Here is a 19,956-nt window from a genome sequence, read left to right as displayed (position 1 = left end):
TCGCCCTATAGTGCCCCAGTGCCCCGCAGCCTCCCTAGCTGTCACACTCATGCAGTGCTTATCTGTGTCCCTCTTTCCTGCCAGTCTGTGGCACAGGCCCTGTCTCTCCCCTCCCTCAGTATCCCTTATACCAGTAGTGGCTGGGGTACAGTAGTGAGTGAATGTTTAGAAGTACAGGGAGGCTTTGGGGGAACTGGGGTGTGCCTGACCTTATACCTCAAGGTGTTTGGACACTTTCAGCCAAGGGATCCAACCTGTCTATCGAGTGCCCTTTCAGACCAGGAAAAGGCCCAGGGCTATGGTATCACACTGCGCCTGTGCTCACCCATACACCTTCGCTCTGGGTGGCTCACACTCTCACAATCTCTGTATCACAGACATGAATGCAAGGGGGAGGGACATGAGCAGCAAGACCTCTGCTCCAGACAGAGGTCCAGGCTTGTCCCTCAACTTCCTGGCCAGCCTGCTGAGGTCAGGGAGTGGGCAGGCCAGAGTGTGCTAACATTCTCTGCCCTGTGTCCCCTTCATTCCACTTTCTGGGCAATATTCTTCTGCCAGCATCTCAAAGGTAGAGGTCATGTCCCAGGCACAGTCCCAGGAGCTACGAACAAGGATGGGAGGGCCCGTGCTCTCTGAGCAGTAGCTGTTCGCATGAGAAGAGGTGCAAAAGGCAGAGGGAAAGGACACAATAGTTCCTGAGCCCACTCCATCTTGAATTGCCTCCAAGTCCTAACGTGACCACCTCCAACAGGACCCTTGCTGACCCCCTCAGGAACCCCAAGAAGTCCTGTCAGCAGAATCACACCCTCTCCTGAAGGTAAATTCGGTGTGTGGCTGTTTTACACTTCTGCTGGGACCCAGGTGGGGACAGGTAAAACGCATCTTCCTAGCAATCCTGCCAAGGACAAAGGCCTTTCCCACCGTGGACCTCACCATAGACCCCACCATGGACCTTACCTACAGCCTCCAGCTCCAAGATCTATGGCCACCACGAAGCCTGAGGTCCCTGAGGGCTGCCAGCAGGCAGATGCCTCCTCCTACCCTGGGTGTGAGTGTGAAGCCTGGCATTCTCTGCTCTCAGTCTCAGGCCCAAACCCCCACTTCTGTTCTGCCCTTCATTCCCAGACCCCACAATTCCATCAAGCCCGTAAGAAGTTCTCAACCTGTTTTCCCAGCAGTTCCCATACCTTTCTCAAATGAGTCATCTTTCTCCACCTGCCAACTCCACCGTCACCACCCTGTCATGGAGACCTAAGTTCTGTTCTCAGGGCTTGAAATCACACTCCCTTCCCCTCCACCCACCCATTCTCCCTGAGTCTGATGTATTCAGGGAGGCCCCAGAGCTGGGTGGGCCTTTCCTGTGACATTCCTGCTGCCCTAAGCAAATCCTAAGGAGCCAGGCACTACCTAGCAAAACAGAGGACAGCGTGGGATAGAGATGGACCTTCTTCAGGGGTTCCTACCCATGACCCTCCCAGATTCCACACCCTGCCCTGTATGATGTTTTGAATGTGTTCTGACAAATAAAGCTTGCTTGGAGTCAGAGAGCGGGGCCAGCCACTAGCAGACCAAAAATTAACCACTGAGGTGTGGAGAACTGTACACATAGAAGAGGCAGGAAGTGGTGAGGCAAGGCTGAGAAAGGATCTTGGCCCTTCTGGACATAGGAAGGAGAGAGGTAGGAAGCATCTGGTGGCTGCTCCCTGTTCTCTAATTTTTCAAGTTCTTACCCCAATATTTGACTCCCGACTTTTTTATTAACAAAGATTAATTAGGTCAACACAACACTGTCAAGTCCAAAAATCATTTAGAGAAGAACCACATGGAAGTCCCCAGGGCACTTGGTTCAGTCCTAGCTTTATCCAACTTGATTCAGCTCAGGAGCGAGCTAGCCTAGGGAAAAGCAGAGAGTGGGGCCCAAGGCTCTTGAGTCCAGATCTGCCTGATCCAAGGTCTTTAGAGCTCTAAGAACCTCAGCCTTGGCTCAGACCAACCCTCCCTGAAGCAGGCCCTGACCTGCCCATCCTTGTTGGTGCTTGTCCATCTGCTTTGCATGGATACAGGCGGGACAGGCCCAGGCCTGACCTCTGTCTGTGCCTACCCCATTGCTGATAGCCTTGGCCCCCAGGACAGGGGCAGAAGGAGTACTTTATGGGACCCACCCATACTACCTCCAGATCAGTAGACAGAACCAGCAGTTAGAAGACAGTGACGTTTCTGCTAAGAACTAGAGTCACGGGGCCAAAAAATGCCTCCTATGCATGCCAAGAGAACAAAGGTGGGGCTCGGAGAATATGACGGGGACCATTATCAGCACCTGCCTAGGGCCTTGGGGTCAGCCCCAAGGAGTTCTCAGCCACGGGGGAACAAGTCAGAGAGGTAGAGCAATAGTTATACAGCAGGAGAATGACAGTGTTCTCATTACCTTTGTATGAGGGATGGGGTTGGGGACTTGATGGGAATGGGACCTGAGCCCCAAGCAGAGGAAGAGAGAAGTGGAGGAAAATTCCTATCTCTGCAGCAATGAGATGCCCCCACAGCTTGCTGCTCCTCAGTTGATCCTGTCTATCCTGTCCCTACCCAGTTTCCTGGGATGGCTAAGCTTCCAAGGTCTAGGGTCTTCATAGCCCTAACCTGGCCATACCTGGTACACACACAGACACCCGTCCCTGCTTCCCACTCCCTGCCCCAAATCGCCTCCACATCTTCAGCAAGGACTATTTGCTTCCTTGGGGTTCCTTATTCCAAGGTCCCACTGGGTCATGCCAGCACTGAGCTCAGAGCAGAGAAGAACGTAAGTTCTGGGCCTTCTCACCTGTGGGTATCCAGATAACCAGCACGGCCTTACCTGGAGGAACTACCCAATGGTAGGTAGCAAGAATAACAGACAGAAGTGGAAAGTCCACAACCACATGGCCCAGGAAGAGGCAGGTAATCAACAAGGAAACTGGGAGACAACACTGGGAGAGATGGAGACCCAACAACCATCTGGTGACCGGAGCAGGAACCAGACAGCCTACAGGCTTCTATGGAGCCAACCCTGCTCAAGGAGGCCCCGATGTGAGGGCTAGGAACCTCAGACCCTCCAAGTTGCAGGAGCCAGGCCTGTTCTGAGCTGCTGTGCTGGGCTTGGGCCAGAAAGGGTGGGGTGAACTCTGATTTGCATGCTGCTATCTGGCATGCCCTAAACTCCTCCCACAGCTCCTGCACCATCTATAAGGTCTAGGGAGAGAAAGAACCCCCACTGTTTCCAGACGTTGCTTAGGATGAAGACGGCTCTGCTACTCCTCCTTGCCTTGGCTGTGGCCACTAGCCCAGGTAAGAGACTGGACTTGGGGACTGGGAAGGGTTGGGAGCTCGACAGGAGGTCATCAAATACTACAAACTAGAATTTAGGCTTAGAGAACACTGACGTTGAGGGATGCTGTCTCTTTAAAACAAATGACTTTAATACCTTAACTCAATGAAATCATAAAAATGCAATCTTTCAGAATCAGGGAACTTTAGCACCAACCCTTAGAACTGGGTGTGCTTTGAGAGGAAGGAGGGCTGGAATTGTTCAAGAGGCTTCCCCCACCACCATCCCCACCTCACATCTGTTCTGGCCAGCCCTGGGGTGGCCAAGTCCCTCTTCCTCCAGGCTCTTCAGGAGTTGGAATGGGGACAGATGTATCCTTAGCAAAGACCAGGAACATCCTAAGGTTCTCAGAGAAGGGCCCCCTGCACTTTGCACCCCCTGCTTCTTCACCTCTTCCCAGAGGTGGCATAGGATAGAACACCCTCTCTAGGGCTCCAAGGGATATCCAGACACCCTCTGAGCTAAACACGAGACGTGAGCCTTGTGAGTTCTAGGGCAGGAGTTGGGGTGAAGAACAACAGAAGTCTGCATCATAGCAAAGGCCTTTACTTGACCCTCTGACCTTTCACCCTCCAGCCTGGGCACTCCAATGTTATGTGTGCAGTAGCAGCACCAACTGTATGAAGCCTCAGACCTGCCCAGCCAGCTCCCAGTTTTGTAAAACTGCCACCACAGGTGAGTCGTGGTCCAGGGCTCTCAGGACCAAGAGAGCAGCCCTTCATACTGGGAATGAGCAGCAGGTTTGACACTGGGAATGGGCCAATCACGTTGATGATGGCGGTGTTTAGTGGAGGATGTTCTATGGGAGCCAGGGTGTGTGGTAAGCCAGGCCTGATGCCCTTTCCCCTCCTGTGTGCAGTGAACACTCTGTCTGGGAACCTGGTGAAGAAAGAATGTGCAGACTCATGCGTTTCCAACCACAGCCAGCAGGGCCAGATCAGCAGCGGTTCCTGGGCCGTACATTGCTGCCAGGGCGACCTGTGCAACGGGAAGCTGTACAGCGCTGCATCTGTACGTGCCCCGTTTAGCAGTGCCACCCTGGGCCTGGCAATGAGCCTGGGCCTCCTTGCCCTTATGGCTCTCAGCCTGTAACGTGCCGCTTGGCATTTTCCCTGTCCCTCCTTTTCTGTTTCCCAGGGTTCCCATGCCTTGCTTCCTCCTTGGCCATGATGGAGGAGCCAGATGCTAAGGCTGGGGACTGCCCTTAAAGGCTGGGTGGAGGCTGGGTCCTGGAGGGCACCAAGAGCTGATGACCTAACACAGTGCCTGCCCCAGAACAGGAAGATTTGCCTGCTCCCCAGCATGGGAAATGGGGGACAGACATGACACCAACCCTTCTGATTTTGTACTCATTCCATTTATTTTTCTACTTGAACCTCTGCATGGAAATAAATGACCTAAAAACACTGCAGCTGTGTGGAGTGGTAAGCGAGACAGTGGAGCCTCTCGCACGTGGCTCCCTGGACAAGCCTCGGCAGCTTGGAGTAGCGCCTAGGACCTGACCTGAAAGACACCTCCATCCTAGAATGGGAAGACTCTCCCCCATTCCCATGTGGGGAGGAAGGACACTGTGCCCAGGCCCCAACTCAGAGATTCTATTTCCCCAAGGCTGTAAAGAGACCCCAGTCTTCCAGCTGTGAGAGCACTGCACACAGCCAGGGTCCAAGGTGAGTCTAGCTACCAGGATGACCTCATTCCTTAGGAGTGCTGCTCTGTTGCAACCCATCCGGTTGTGTATGCTGGAGCGGGAGGTGTGACTCAGTATAAGCTAAGAGAGGCCATCTAGGAGGGGCCTAAGCAGAGCACAGCCCTAGGAACCCAAGAAAAGCTCACTGCCTGCTTTCCCATCCCATGCAATGGTTTTTTGCTGCTGCCTAGGCTCCTGTGTGCTACTTGGATTTGGGCAATTCCTGAGTGGGGTGAGGCTGAGGTTGAATGAGGAAGAGGTATTTAGCAGATACCCACACAAGCAGACTAGCCCATTCCACTGCAACCACTACCCTGCAAGCCCACATGGGGGAGTAGGGGACACAGGGTTATCACCCTGGCAGGCCTGCATGGCAAACCCTGCCCTTTGCAGATGGCAGAGGGATGGCGAGGGTCCCTCTTCCCATCATGCACCTACACCCTTAACCTTAAAGCATCCTCACCACCCTGCTTCTGAGAGAGGGTTATGAGAGGGGGAGTGTGACCCTGTAAAGCCATGGAAATTTTTAAAAAGCTTTACTTGGTTAGGAGCTGGTTAAGACACATGCTTTGAGCTCTTTACAGCACCATAGGAGTTAACTGGAAAAACCAACTATTCCTGGCACTCAGCAAAATCAACCCCCCCTTGACTCTGAGTAAACCTGGCTTGCAGCTTTTGTCCCTATATGTCAATCCAAAATGAGGAGTGGGAGCTCTCCCTACTGCGCTGAGTCGCATGTAGTGGACAGCTCCCAGCTCGCTGGCAAAAGAAATAAACCTTGCTTTTGCATGCTGGACTTGACTGGATTCCGGTGGTCTCTTTAGGGTTCTCAACTTGGGCACAACAACGCAGGCTCCCTAAACCAAGCCTCAACATCTGGGAAGGATCTGGTTGGTCTGGGGTGAGGCCTGCTATTTCCGGGTCCCCACTTGGTATAAGGCGCTGGACCTGCTGAGCCTGGGTTTTTTTACACAGACTCCCACATCCAACCACCACCGCTTGTAATGGGGGCAGGTTTGTTGGAGAGCCACGACCCTGTCTACGAGACATTGTAGGACATTCATCCACCGTGAAGAAGAGAGGTGGAGGGAAAGGCAAAGAGGAACATCCTCCAACCCCAGAAATCAGGAAGCTTTCCTGGAACCACGGGTGATACCGTGTGATGGCTGCTGGGTAGGATGCTGTTCTCTTGGGCCACATTTCCTGGAACTGAGCGCCAAGCCTGGTGCCGGCGCGCCTTCTAGTGGCCAGTCCTGGCGCGCCTCCTAGTGGCCAGTAAATCAGGCAGCGGAAGACACCTGTCGAGAGGGAATTCTTTGCGCAGGCTTTTCATGTTCCATCTGCAACACTTCCTGCCTCCTCTCTACAGGTGTCCCGAAGTGCCCTGGGCATAGAAAGCCACCTGTATGTGGGAGTCAGACAGAGAAGAAGGCTAGGAGAACTTAACCCGAAACCCTAGCCGTTTCCAAATGTGGAAATAGTCTGGGAACAGGAAAGTGACTAAGTACTCCCAATCAGGCCAGGCATAGGAACGCTACTGGTGGAGACCCCTGACATCCCTGGAGGTACCTTGAGGAAGGGGAAGGGACAAAGCCCTGCCTGGAGTCAGGAAGGGATGCGACCCCACCGGAGAAATCAGGAAGTCCCAGGGATCATAGAAAGAGGAGAGACAGTCTCACCAACTGGGTCTGTGATGGCTTCCCACAGTTGACAAGTGAAGGACAGTTGTTGCATGTCCTTTCCTGGTGAGACAGTGAGACATGAACCCCAGAAATGGCACTGGTGGCCAAACAACGATTGCACCCAAGTCCAGCGAGTTTACTGAGGCTGTGTACAGGGGGGTGTCTGAAGGGTGCCTCAAAACAGCATGGGTGACTCCCATGCAGTCACATCACTAAAACGCCCACCCCAACCTGGGTGACAGCTCCTAAGAGCTGCATCCTTAGGGTACACTTACAGGAGAGAGAGTCTCCTATCCCCAGCCCGTAGAAGCTTGGCGGAAGTCGGAGGTGGGGGGCTGATGAATCTTACTGAGCTTTCGGGGACTTCCTGAGACTAAGACATTTTATTTACTTCTTGAGTCTTGTGAACTTCCTGTAAGTCTCAACAAAGCCTCCCTCCTCCATGTTTCGATTTGGGGAAAGAGGCTACAAAACCACCATGGGCTACAAAACCCATTTTGATTCATCAAATACTGAAGTTTGTGCCTCTCCAAGCATCTCCTGAGAGAAGCATTTCTTCGGACAGCGCCTTCTGTTCTAATAGTGTGCCGACACAGATCAGCATCCCCAGTGTTTAGCCTGACTTTTCAGGATGCTGGGATCTGAACTCAGGTCCTCGGGCTTGCACGGTGAGCACTCCACCCGCTGAGCTGTCTCTCCTGCTCTGCTCCTTTAGGTCTGATTTGCTCTTTTGTTCTAGTTTCTGAAGATGGAAATTCAGTTCCTCTTTGGGGACCTTTCTTTCTCCTAAAACAGCACTTCTGTGGAATCTCCCTCCTGAACCGGCTGTAACTGCATCAGTTGCCTTTATGTGCTGTGTCTTCACCATCTGCCAGGAATAATTTCTGACTCCCTGGTTGATGCTACCTTTGCCTATAGGTTATTTAAAATTGTGTTGATACCCAGCCTCTGTATATTTGTAAATACTTTGCTGATTACTTTAAAACACTATTGTTGTTGTGTTGTTGTTGTTGTTGTTATATTGGGGGGTAGTGCAAGCACACACACACTACAGCAGAAGTATCAAAGGACAACTTTCATGAGTTGGTCTCTGTCCACAGTGGGTTCCAGGAATCAAACTTGCATGCCAAGCTTGCATAGTAAGGGCTGTTACTCACTGAATCTGGCTAGCCCCACCATGCTACAGATTTCCAAGTGCATTGCCATCCGAGAAAAGTACCGTTTGGTTTCAATCCTTGCACGTGTATGTATTGAGAGTTATTGGATGGCTCAGAATATGGACTGCCCTAGTTATTGTCTTATTGTTGCAACAAAACACCATGACCAAGGCAGCTTGCAAAAGAAAGTGTTTAATTTGTCTTACAGTTTCAGAAGGTTAGAGTCTGTGAGTGATGGAGCAAAGGCCTAGCAGCAGGAACAGCTCCACCTTGATCTCCAAGCATGAGGCAGAGAGAGCTAACTGGAAATGGAAGGTGTGAGTCTTTTGAAACCGCAAAGTTTCCCCCAAGTGGCACATCTCCAATAAGAGCACAGCTTCTAGCCCTCCCCAAACATTTCCACCAATGGGGACCAAATATTAAAACAGAAGAGTCTATGGGGGCCATTCTCATTCAGCCACCACGTGGTCTTTTATTGATGAAGGTTTGGGGAAACAGGTGTGTTTTCCTGGGGACTAGAGTATATTGGTTGTTTGTCTCAGCTTTGTTTTTTGTTTTTGTTTTAATTTGGGGAGATTGTTTGATTGATTGTTTGATTTTGGAGACAGTTTCACTGTGTAACAGCCCCAGCTGTCCTGAACTGACTTTGTAAACCAGGCTGACCTCAAACTGAAATCCTCCTGCCTCTGCCTCCGGAAGGCTGGGATTAAAGCCACTTGTTTGTAGCCACTCAGCTGTAAGGCCTGCGACTGCGCATGCGTGGGAATCGACTAGCAGGGTGACGTATGCACTCCGCCTGTCGCTGCAGGTTTTCTTTATTGCCATCCTCTCAAAACGGGGGCCAGGGGAAGGAAGTAGGGTTTGTGAAAACCTATTACATTTTGGCTGCTTGAAACAAAGCGAAAATAAAACGAGTTTTAGCCACATAAAGTACGTATTTAGTGGTGGACTTTTGATGGTGAGAGCAGCCTGTGAGCCATGGGATACATCTGAGTCTTGTTCACAAGTGTTGCTAGTGGATCCCACGTAAGGACAGAGGTGCGGTGAGGTCCCTGTCCAGGTGGTACCTCTTCCCAGAGACAGCAGTTTGGTCTGTGGGAGCAGGGCAGTTGGAGTGGGAAGAGCTTCGATGAAACCTGAGGAGAATGCCCAAGAAGTGTACACTTACCTTAGGATCGCTACTGTGTCCTTGTGAATCTGTGCCTCAGTGGAGCTTTCTGATTCCCAGGGGCTGCCCAGACTGTGCTCACTAGAGCCCTAACCAGAGAACTCAAAACTGAGCCTACACCAGTTAGCTTGGGGTTTGGACGGCCTTGGGGGCGGAGCGTTGTCCTAGGGGCGGGGTGGGGCGGGGCCAGTAATGAGCTGGCACTGCGGGTCGGTTGCGGCTGCCGAGCCTACCCAGTTTGAGATGCGGTGCAAACGCTGCGCGAAGTGCGCCCAGATTCACAGTCAGACCGCGGGAGGGACCTGGGAGCGGCCACGGGTGAGTTCCCATGGTGACAGGGATTGTGGTGGTGAAGGACAAGGGCGAGGTCACCCAGCACCCAGCCCGCGATGGGAACCCTCCCCAAGCAAGACTGCAGTCTTTCGGGCGGAGCTCCCCAGAGGGGGCAGGAGGCACCCGAGCCTCAGGCCTGGCCTGATTCAGGACTTCAGAATCCAGGACTGGCACCAGGGAAATGGGTCATAAAGGGTTGTCTTCCGGGGAGTGTATTTTAGTGCCCCCAGCAGGGATCAGATCGCGCGTGGGCAGGGAGGAGAATATTGGTCCATATTACCCCAACAGTCCCAAACACCAGACTCAGCCTGTGGAGCTCTGTCTTGGGCAAGCATGTCGTCTGGCCTGCATCTGAAGAGGCTTTAGGTAGGAGCTGAGCACTCATCATGGCCCCTTCCGCTGTGCGAGGACTCTCACAGCAGAGTCTCATTTTCCTGGGGTGGGGGGGGGGAACTCCACGCAGGGAAGCAAATGCAAGAGGGACCTCTGCTCCAAGAAGAGACCAAACCTGGATTCCAGTCCTCCTGCACTCTGAGCTCTGCCAGGAAGAGACTGCTTGCTACGTTTCCATAAGCCCCCCCCCCCCAAAAAAAAAAAAAAAACCTCCCTTAGGTGAAATCCTCTTTGGGTTCCACATTCAAGGAGCCCAGTTCCTCCCCTTCTCCCCTTTTTTTAGCTCCCCCCACCCTAACCTTTTGCTTGCTTTTGGTCTTCTATTGGAATGCCCCACATCCTGCTCCCTCCTCCCATCTCCAGGTAAATGGAAATCAGTAACACCCACTGAGCTGGGCGGCTCTGCCTGTCCCAGACCAGCTGTGATTACAGGTCTCTGTCATTGTCCCTGCAGGGTTGCTTTACCCCTAGGAGACCAAGAACTCAAGCAGGGCAAGAGCCTGCCCTGTGCCTCTCTGCCCTGCTTCTTCCCAGGCCTGGGTTGGATCCAGGACCAGCTGTTCAGTCCCACGCTGTCCTCACATCTCCATCATGACATCCCTGCTCACGGTGCTCCTGGTGGTTCTAGTGGGCCTGCCTGTGGGTAAGGTGGACAGAAGCTCGAGGGACCTGGTTGTGGGACAGGCAGGTGGGAAGTCGGTGGGCTGGCCAGAGATCTCTTGCCTTCTGACTGTCCTCACCTGGTGCCCTAGTGGGAGTGGGGGGTTGGTGGAGACAGCTGGGGTCTGACTGGCAGGAAAGGGATGTCTTCCTGTTCTCTGAACCCCATCATGGCCCACAGCTCAGGCTCTGGAGTGCCACGTGTGTGCCTACAATGGAGACAACTGCTTCAAACCCATGCGCTGCCCAGCCATGGCCACCTACTGCATGACCACTCGTACTTGTGAGTCTGGAGCATAGGGAGGGAGGCCCCCAGCTGCCCTGGTGCTCCTACAAGCTGAGACTGAGCCATCCAAGGTCCTGATTCTCTCACTGCAACCTTGTGTCCTGTCCCCTGTAGACTTCACCCCGTACCGGATGAAAGTGAGGAAGTCGTGTGTACCCAGCTGCTTTGAGACCGTGTACGATGGCTACTCCAAGCATGCATCTGCCACCTCCTGTTGCCAGTACTACCTCTGCAATGGAGCTGGCTTTCCTACCCCAGTGACCTTGGCCCTGGTCCTGGTACTCCTGGCCACCTTCTGGAGCTTGCTGTGAAGCTCTGTTCCCCCAGGAAGACCCACTGAAACGCAAAGCTCTTAAAAAACACAATCGTCCCCTTTCACCCCCTCGCTCCACCCAACCCTCTTCCTTTAGCCGCAACGAGAGCCCATGGCTACCTACAAAAGGACTGATGGCATCCAGATACCTCACCCCGAGGCCATAACCTTTCATTTCTAGAGGGCTGATATATGGATCTAAATCTGCTCAGGATCAGAGGCATCTGGGAGAGTGCTGTTTGGTGGGGGTGGGGTGGGGTCAGTCAGTCACATTGATTTGAAGGAATTAGTGGCCAAATTCCACCTTCATAGCATCAGGACCCTGCCTCAGTCTACCCAATAGAGAATAGGCCTGCTAGAGGGGGACAAAAGATCACGAACTGTCTAGAAGCAAAGAAAGACTCGGTGGAGCTGTCTCCTGCTGAGTTCAGCTGCTGCCCAGGGCAAGTGTGAGATGGAAGCCTTTTTGTCATTTCTAGCTCTCTCAGGAATTCGGCCAGACCTGGTGTCAGGACAGCTCTGGGCTGAGGGTAGCTAGCTATGGCTTCATTTCCACAGGCCACTAAGATCCCTCCAGCCTCAGCAGCTCAGCAGGCCCTGCAACCTCACACTGCTGCTGGGCCTTGAGGCTGGCAGGGACATGGGGGCAAGCTGCCCATGCTATATTTTGTCTGGCCTGTCCACAGGTCAGAGCTATTCTGAGCATGGCCGGAAGGGAACAAAGGCAGGTCAGAGCCAGCTGGTGGGGCAACCGGGACAGCAAAGCAGACTTCAGCTGGCTTCCCAGGTCCTGTAGGCAGGTTCTGCATCCTCTGAGCTCTTGGTAAATTATGGGGAGGCAAATGCACAGGGAGCCAGCCCAAGTACCGGGTGACTGTCTGTGAAGTCAGCTGAAGACTTTTAGGTATCAAGATCCCGAAGAACCCAACCCTGATTTAGGAGACACCGATCTGTCTTTTATGCCAGTGAAGTTGACCCAGGGAGCCTTACCCTCTTCTCTGACTAGAACCCCAACTCATGTGCCACTGAGGAGACCTCTGAAGCTGGCGGCCCTGTCCATGTCTGGCTAGGAGAGTTTTACTGATCCCCACATCCTACTGGTCACACACCACCAGCTGTAGGATCAGGACACAGAGACCCATCCTGGGGACCTTCCTCCATGTTCTTAGGCAGACCTGAGCTGCGCTGCTGAAAGTGATGTGGTTTTCTGCCTCAGTTTCCTCCTCTGCGGACAGGCCAGTGGGGGATGGGAGATAGAATTCTGCTGATGGGCATACCCGCATCCTCGGAAATAGGGGCTGTGCGGCTTTATTACAGAGGTGTATGGGGTGGGAAATGGCCCAGAAATGAGGAGGCATTGACTACCCAGAGAGAATGTGAGTCTCATGGGAGAGGGGAGGGAGGAGTACACGTGCACATGTGAACACAGTGACTGCAAAGCCCAGAAGGCAGCACTGGCTGTGGTGTCCCCTGAGGTCCAGGCAGGATGCTGGGAGGAAGCCAGTGCTGCCCCCTCCTGAGCTTTCATAGAACACACACACACACACACACACACACACACACGAGAGAGAGAGAGAGAGAGAGAGAGAGAGAGAGAGGGGGGGGGGAGAGAGGGAGAGAGAGAGAGACAGACAGACAGACAGACAGACAGAAGCATTGGGTCTGACCTATGGAAGCCACAGGGCCCTTGGTAAGGAGGGTCAGAGGCAGGCCCCTAACTCAGTGGGTGAGGCCTGGGAAACATTACTTGGCTTGTGCAAGTCCATTGTCCCCAGTCAAGGTGGCATCCTGGACTAGAACTGGGAGGAGGCCCAAGACCAGGTCCTCTCTCCCACCACAAGGGGTTGATGTGGAACAGGCCCTTGATTACCTATTGCTGAGAGTGTGGCAGGGTTTGGAGGGGGCAGTTTCTTTCACCTGTCTCATGACAGCATCTAGGCAGGCCCCACAGTGTCCACACTGCCACCCACCCCTACAGGAAGTGTACCTACCTAGCCTGTTCTTGGTGCTTAGTACAGAGCCCAGAAGGTGCTCAATTAACACAGGGCCAAGCCTGCCAGTGGGAGGTGCAGGTGAGGGGAACGGCGCCAGATGGTCTGTCCTGAATCCTGTCTGGCGTGGTGTGATACTGCAGGTGGCTCTGCACACGCCACAGCAGTTATGCAAAATGTGTGTGTTTGGGGGTTCACTACTGCTCCCCTTTGACAGGTAAAGAAACTGAGGCACAGAGGAGTGAAGCACTTAATTTTCCCAGGCCACCTGGCCTCCTCATCTGCCTAGTACCAACCTATTCTACTATGGGAACTCTTTCAACAGCTGGGGGTCTTTGAGGCTGCACGCTGTCAGGATGACGGTGGCTTCATAAACCAGAGACTCCCAGAATGCAACGTCCTAAACGTTTACGAAACTGAGGCCTTAGAAGGGAACATCAGAACTGGAAGTTCAAGGGGCTGGGGGGTAGGCCAGGGGTGCCCAGCCCTGTGTGTGGATACAGAGAGAGGAACACAGGATGGAGTGGCAGACAGAAGAACAAAGTCACATCAGCAGTACAAGCTGACTGCCTTTGTCAGGGATAGGGCTCAAGGCAGTGGGTGTGCTCACACTAGGGTAAGCAGTAGCCCCTCAACATGGATGGTGTCCAGGAAGGCTGGTGGTGATTCTCTAAGCATTGCGTTCTAGAAGCATTGCATTCTTGGAAGTCACGGGAGAGAGGCTGTTGGGTGGAACGGTGATGTCCCAGAGCCTATGTACCTCTGTGGGGTTTGCTGAAGCCGGGCCAACACATGAAGCTAAAGCATGCCGAAGAACAGAGTGAGGTGTCCGGTCTAGCCCACCAGAGAGACGCTGCCGTGAGGGTTACGCTCTGCCACCGTGTCTGTGTTGGCTTCCCCAAAGCAGACAAGGGGAAGGGGAGCAGGACCGCCTCCATCTTCATCATCTGAAACTCCTGAATGATTTCCAGGAGTAGGGCGACCCCTTGCTTCAGTGTGTGGGTACTTTCCAGCAAGTACCATGGCATCCGGCAGCACTGCCTGCCCTGGGTTCCTCAAGCACAGGCTCATACTCCAGCCATCTCACTGGTGAAATAACAGTGACAGCAGCCACTCAGCTGGCTCTTGGGGACCAGGGCCAAGCCTGGGGCCTGCATAGAGGCCACCCCAAAGGATGCATGGATACATGCTCCCTGGCACTTCCCTGGGTTGTGTCTCTGCCAACCCTAAGCTCTCACCTAGCAAGGTCATGAAATCCACTTTTAGGCCCCTTCCCCTAGCAAGCGCCATGCACCTAAACTTCCGAGTGGTCCGTGTTAATGTCCCCTGCTGAATGAATAAACAAATGAAGGACACGCATCTGCCTTGCTCTCCTATCTGTCTTCTCTCTGAGGTCAGACCTCACCCACCCAGACTGGCTTGGTCAGGTACACCTCCTGGCCCAGAAGGTCCCTGGCTCCTGGCCTGATATCAGAGCCAACCAAGGCAAGAGTGGTGTTCACGGGATTCCAAGAGCTTGCTGAAAGTCATCTCCACTCTGTGGAAAGAGGCAGACCTGCCAGTTCTCATTGATGGACCAACAAACACAAGGGCAGACTGAGGAACTGCATAGGAAAAGACAGGACACACACACACACACACACACACACACACTACTTCTGCCTTCTTCTGGCCTTTTGCTTTCTGATCCCACTTCCTTGCTACCTAGCTCTCAGGAAGAGAGTCTGATTCCACCAGCCTCCCTCTCAGGATCCTGCCCAACCCCCAGGTCTGGGGACCCCATAAAGCACAGAAGTAAATAAAGGCACCTGGACAGCCAGAGCAGACACATGGGATCTCCTGCCTGTCCTGAATGACTATACCCCTGTCTATAGCAGGATGACCCCTGCCCTGCTATCTGTCACTTGTGTCTCTTACCCCAACCTGGAATCTTTTTAACACCAAAGTCTTTGCTCCCCCTCCTGCTTGCCACTGGGCATATATCACAGGACTTAGTTTCCTTGGTGCCATGCCAGTACCATCCCTTGATAGGTAACACTCACCCCTTGGTCCCAGGACCATGTGTATAGCCATACTTCTCCTGAGTTTCTTAGTCCTGGAAGGGACAGGACAGGACAGGACCGAATTCTGATTTAGCTGATGAGGAAACTCAAATTCCGGCCACCATGCTCCATGCAGAGTGAGCAGCTGAGGCATTGTAGTTTTACCTGGCCCTGGTTCCATTCACACCTGTGAAGGGAAGGGAGGGCTACTTGCTTATGCCATGCCCTCCGAGCAGCTCCAGGGTGAAGTGAACCTGCACTGAGCGTCCAGCCTGCACAAGGCCTCTATTGAGAGCCTTGGGCCTGATGATTGGGACATCCCTGCTCCACAGAGGAGGGAAGAAGGCTTACGAAATTGTACCAGGCTCCCTGAGGTCACACAGCAGCAAGCTCTGCCAGCTTCCATCTGAGCCAGGTAGCAAGTGACTCAGGGCTGGGAACCAGCAGCTATGGGAGCCAAGGGTGGAGTAGGATCCACAAGCAGGTATAAGGGGTGGCCAAGGAGTAAACCTCGTCCTTAACACAGAGAACATGAGGCTTCTCTTCTGGTTCCTTCTGGCCGTGGTCTTGAGCCTGGAACTAGGTGAGTTGGGGGTGTGGCCGCTTTCTCTGCTGCACTGACTTATTCCTGTCCTTCCATCCTGGGCCACCACTCACCCTTGGGGTTACCCCTTTCTTCTTTCCTCACCTTATGCTGGACACCAAGACCCTCCCTGCCTGCCAGCCTCTGTCCTCTGCCACTGGCCTTCCCAGATTCCTAAGCCCTCTTCTCTGGACTCAGCACCCTCTGCAGTCCTCAGCTCACCGCTCAGTTTGAAAGCCACCCCCAGGCCTCTCCAGTTCCATAGCAGCACTGCTGCACCCACACAGGCATGGCACACCTCTGCCACTTTCCCTCCTGCAGCCCTAGAGCTCCAGCAGGTCTGCAGTCACTCTCTCCTGATGCCCCCACACACACCTCCTTGCTTAGATTCTCTCTTCCACCTTCCTTGGGCAACTTCATCCTTACTTGACTTCAGTCCCCTCAGACTTCTATACCCCAGTTTCATTTGCTTCAGTAATAGAGGCTTTGACCCCTAGTGTTTGCTGATGGCCTCCCAGAGACACCCCCAAAGATCACTGCCTAAGCCTGGTCTTGACATCATTTAGGGGACCCTAAGTGGTTCCTATATCCAACCACAACCAATGCCTGAGCAAAGAAACAGTTGGCCCTGTTGTCCAGCAGCAACCTGTGTTCTAAACTCGACCAGCCCCAGCTCCCAGAGGCCTCACCTAGAAAAACCTTAGTTTCCACCCATGGGTGGGAACACTCCAGGACTTGGGGTCCACCTGAGGTGGAGTGGGAGATCTATGTGTACACCACTGGCTGTACTTCACCCTTCTTGGACCAGGCTTCACGGGGATTCTCTGACCTGAGAAAGCCTGAACTATTGGCCCCAAAATGTTCCCTCAAACCCTTCAGGAGAGACCAGACAGCCCTGAGCTCAGAGTTGAGAGGTTTCTGTCACTGTCAGGGCTAAGGTTTCGGAGGGCATGCTCAGCCATGGGCCAGTCACCCTCTCTGTCTTAACCAAGGCCTGAGTATCTCAGGAGCGTCTGTGAGCCTGAGACCTCTTTCTACACTGGGACCTCCCTGCCCCTTCCTCTAAGAAATCATACCTGCCCACTCAAGACAAAATTCTCAAGGCTGGACCGTTAGAAGTTGGAGGGAGCCGGGCTCCACGTGCCTCTCTCAGCATACTCCACATCCTACATCTTTTCTGGCACCGGCTTTGTCACCCAGGGGCAATGCCATCTCCCCAGGGCTTGAAGCATCCAGAGAAGGGTGAGCTGCATCCTGAGCTGATCTTAGAGTGAGCAAATAGGATGGGAAGGAGTCAACTGGACCGGCAACATTGCAGCGGGACTGAATGTGGTGGAATCTGCTCCCCCAAGGCTCACCCCATCCTCCCTCGCATACTCTTCTCCAAAGCCCTCTTAAAGCCCTCTTTTTCTTCCTTTTCTTTCCTTTTTTGTTTGTTTTTGTTCTTGTTCTTTTTTTGTTTGTTTGTTTGTTTTGTTTTGTTTTGTTTTGTTTTTTTGAGACTGTATTTCTCTGTGTAGCTTTAGAGCCTGTCCTGGAACTTACTCTGTAGACCAGGCTGACTTCGAACTCACAGAGATTTGTTTGCCTTTGCCTCCTGGGTGCTGGGATTGAAGGTGTACACCACCACTGCCCAGCTAGTCCTCTCTTTCTCCCTAAGCAAGTACCTGCTTGGGGTCTGTCCCCATGACCTATCACTGCACCCAGAACCAATTTCTTTCTGAGAGCTAAACCTTCCTGGCCTCCTTGACGAAAACACACACACACACACACACACACACACACAAAACCCAGCTCTTATTCTTTCTCTTAATGACCCAGCTCTTGCTCTAACTCCTAGAGATCATTTATTTATTTTCTTACTCCGGGGACTCATCAGTGCAGGAGGATGCAGCGTGATGGATACTTGGGGGCACTGGGAATGGGAAAGGCCCCATTTCTCTCCAGAACCCCAGTGAATACAAGTGTTAATCATAAAAATAACAAGGCCAGTCTGTACATCAAAGGAGGTTCCCTGGGATGGCCTCTGAGCTAGCCTGGACAAAGTTAGGAGGCATGGAGAGGAAGAAGAACGAGAGGCGGTACCAGTCCAATTCTCCCGAGTACCTTGCATGTTCCTTTTGGTGCCCCAGCCAGCTGCTGTCTAAGTCCCTCCCTATCTGGTGAATAGTCTGTTCAGTGTCTTTAAGATCCATGGGGCAGTAGCAGGCTTGGGTGCTTTTGTTGCTACCTTTTGTGTCCCTGGCAAGGTCTCAGCTTGCTCTGCAGGGGTGGTGAACAGTCAAGGCAGGTGGTGGGGACCTTGCTATGGTATAGACTTCCTGTCTGTCACCTGTTCCATGGTGTATAGGATGAAGGACTGGCCTTTGAGACTGGCCGGAACTGACTGGCATACTTCCCTGTGAGGTCTTGTAGAGGTGTGGCTGTAGGAGTTCCAGGGGGACCGCTACTCTCCCTGGCTTCTCAGTGGCCCAGGTAAGAGGGGACAAGAACCAGGAGCTTCCCCGCTCAGCATCAGCTCTGGATTTGCCCAGGGAAACCTGCAGCAGCACAGTGCTGGAGAGTACCCAGGGCTGGGCATGGGGTTAGGGAATCCAGAGAAGGGAGCTTAAGGAAGCACCAGAAAGATGCAGAGAAGCAGGGAAAGGGCAGGGAGACAGATGAGTGAATCCAAAGGAAGCATGAGAGAGCGTGGTAGGCCACTTGCCTGACGGGCACCCCATGGACTGCATGCAAGAATAGTGATGCACCATTTGTCAGGGTGGCAAACAGAGCTCAGTGGACTCCCACCTTCCTTCTGCCTGGCCACGGATTCCCTACTAACTGGGTAAAGGCCCCACCAACACCGCCCACAGAACATTTATACCAAGAGGTATAAATGACCCTTCTCAGGTCCCTGGAGGGGAGTGTGGTTAAAGTCTCAGTCTCAGATCCCCATTCCTCCCCCACCCCGGTCTTCAGGAGCCTGGACCTGCATTCCTCTCCCCTAGGAGCTCTCCCCTCTGCTCCATCCAGCCCTTGGTCTTCTGAGCAGAGGGACACAGGCCAGCTGGTTCCAACATGAACTAGTATCTCTCACAGTAATAGACTTGAGCACCAGGGTCCCACTTCTCCCTCCCTCCAAGGCCTAGAGTGGCTTTGCATCACAGATGAGGGCTGGGATGCTGGGCTACAGAGCCCTGGGGCTGGTGGAGGATGGAAGCAGGGTGTTGGGTACAAGAGCGAGTGTCACCCTCTGCGGAGTTGCTCACTGGCTGCCCCTGTCTCTGTCTGCCTATAGCTACAACACAGGGCATGCAGTGTCACATCTGCAAGGGGTTTGGAGGATGTTCCCAGCCATCCAGATGCCCAAGGAGCTCCACCCACTGCGTCATCATTGGCACCCGTGAGTGTGGAGGGAGGAGTGGGCCGGACACGCCCTTCTTGCACAGAGAGCTGGCTCACTCGGCAGGCAGAGCCCAAAGTCAATGTGGTGGTCAACCGACCTGAAACAGAATGGAAAGATGTCTTGCAGTCCCTGACTGGGGCAGGGGGCGGGCAGGGGTCAGGCAGGGGCTCTTGGTGCCCAGGGGTGACGCTCAGCACAATAGTGAATGTGGCGGAGGTTTGGGCAGCTCAGGGATTCAGGGAGCACCACGGTCTCTCTCTTATCCCTTAGGAGCTCCCATCAGCTTCACAGACTTGCCTCTGGTGACGAAGATGTGCTACAGTGGCTGCCCTGATGTTGCCAGCTTGGGCTTGGGTCCTCACGTATCCATCGTGTGCTGCCAGTCGAATCTCTGCAACAGGGACTGACCACACTCTGTCACTGCCAGCTGACCCCACAGAACCATGCCCAGGCCTGGCCCTTGGAGATCATTCCAGCCTGGCCAGCCCAAAGCCCCCCAACTCAGACTTCCTCAGGAAGTTCTGAGTGAAGTCCTGTGTAAATCCACTGTGGTACAAACTTAAGGCCCTGATCCACTTTGGGCCACCCTCAGTGTCAACAAATCTTTCAATAAAAAGCAGCTGGAACACACGGCGCGAGTTGTCCAATAGAAGCAGCATACCAGGCACCGGATTCAGGCAGTCTCTTAACCCTGTCCCGTCTCTTATCAGTCACGGCCTCCTGGACCCAGGCTGTCTGCTGCAACCCCCACTGACCTTCTCTCACTACCAAGAGCCTACCTATTTCTAGGCAGACACGGGGTCTGAAAGGCACAGGGGCTGCAGATGGCGGCACTGCTCTTGAGCAGGCTGTGAGGAAGAACCGAGGCTGTAGGCACTTCAGAGGCACAGCAATGTGAGTCTGGGGCCCAGAAAA

The 19,956-nt window shown here is 53.5% G+C and overlaps 3 protein-coding genes across 4 annotated transcripts; all 3 read left to right on the top strand.

Annotated features, from left to right (window-relative positions):
- Positions 1–3,248: 3,248 nt before the first annotated feature.
- LOC130889135 (lymphocyte antigen 6D-like) lies at positions 3,249–4,489 on the top strand. Its single transcript, XM_057792692.1, has 3 exons — positions 3,249–3,318; positions 3,935–4,033; positions 4,218–4,489. Exons 1-3 carry the CDS (start codon positions 3,267–3,269, stop codon positions 4,448–4,450), a joined length of 384 nt encoding a protein of 127 aa, XP_057648675.1. The 5' UTR covers positions 3,249–3,266; the 3' UTR covers positions 4,451–4,489.
- Positions 4,490–9,239: 4,750 nt separating this feature from the next.
- Positions 9,240–11,260, top strand: Lynx1 (Ly6/neurotoxin 1). Of its 2 annotated transcripts, XM_057792660.1 has the most exons (5): positions 9,258–9,370; positions 9,674–9,751; positions 10,233–10,421; positions 10,620–10,721; positions 10,839–11,260. In XM_057792660.1, the coding sequence occupies exons 3-5, from the start codon at positions 10,370–10,372 to the stop codon at positions 11,033–11,035; spliced, it is 351 nt and encodes a 116-aa protein (XP_057648643.1). In that variant the 5' UTR covers positions 9,258–9,370; positions 9,674–9,751; positions 10,233–10,369; the 3' UTR covers positions 11,036–11,260. The 2 variants fall into 2 exon arrangements, with proteins under 2 accessions (XP_057648644.1, XP_057648643.1); XM_057792661.1 differs by lacking the exon at positions 9,674–9,751 and having other exon boundaries at positions 9,240–9,370.
- Positions 11,261–15,601: 4,341 nt separating this feature from the next.
- On the top strand, positions 15,602–19,532 carry Slurp2 (secreted LY6/PLAUR domain containing 2). Its single transcript, XM_057792217.1, has 3 exons — positions 15,602–15,653; positions 18,934–19,038; positions 19,312–19,532. Exons 1-3 carry the CDS (start codon positions 15,602–15,604, stop codon positions 19,446–19,448), a joined length of 294 nt encoding a protein of 97 aa, XP_057648200.1. The 3' UTR covers positions 19,449–19,532.
- The last annotated feature ends 424 nt before the right edge of the window (positions 19,533–19,956 follow it).

This window comes from Chionomys nivalis, chromosome 17 (assembly GCF_950005125.1).
Source record: "Chionomys nivalis chromosome 17, mChiNiv1.1, whole genome shotgun sequence".
In the NCBI taxonomy this organism is placed as follows: Eukaryota; Metazoa; Chordata; class Mammalia; order Rodentia; family Cricetidae; genus Chionomys; species Chionomys nivalis.
The sequence above is the reverse complement of the archived record's forward strand: the minus strand, read 5'-3'. Positions and strand labels throughout refer to the sequence as shown.

Coding starts and splice junctions, on each gene's coding strand:
- LOC130889135 (XM_057792692.1), top strand. CDS start 3,267: ATGAAGACGGCTCTGCTACTCCTCCTTGCCTTGGCTGTGGCCACTAGC. Junction 3,319..3,934: donor GGCTGTGGCCACTAGCCCAG/GTAAGAGACTGG, acceptor TTCACCCTCCAG/CCTGGGCACTCCAATGTTAT. Junction 4,034..4,217: donor TTGTAAAACTGCCACCACAG/GTGAGTCGTGGT, acceptor TCCTGTGTGCAG/TGAACACTCTGTCTGGGAAC.
- Lynx1 (XM_057792661.1), top strand. CDS start 10,370: ATGACATCCCTGCTCACGGTGCTCCTGGTGGTTCTAGTGGGCCTGCCT. Junction 10,422..10,619: donor TCTAGTGGGCCTGCCTGTGG/GTAAGGTGGACA, acceptor CATGGCCCACAG/CTCAGGCTCTGGAGTGCCAC. Junction 10,722..10,838: donor CTGCATGACCACTCGTACTT/GTGAGTCTGGAG, acceptor TGTCCCCTGTAG/ACTTCACCCCGTACCGGATG.
- Slurp2 (XM_057792217.1), top strand. CDS start 15,602: ATGAGGCTTCTCTTCTGGTTCCTTCTGGCCGTGGTCTTGAGCCTGGAA. Junction 15,654..18,933: donor GGTCTTGAGCCTGGAACTAG/GTGAGTTGGGGG, acceptor GTCTGCCTATAG/CTACAACACAGGGCATGCAG. Junction 19,039..19,311: donor CTGCGTCATCATTGGCACCC/GTGAGTGTGGAG, acceptor CTTATCCCTTAG/GAGCTCCCATCAGCTTCACA.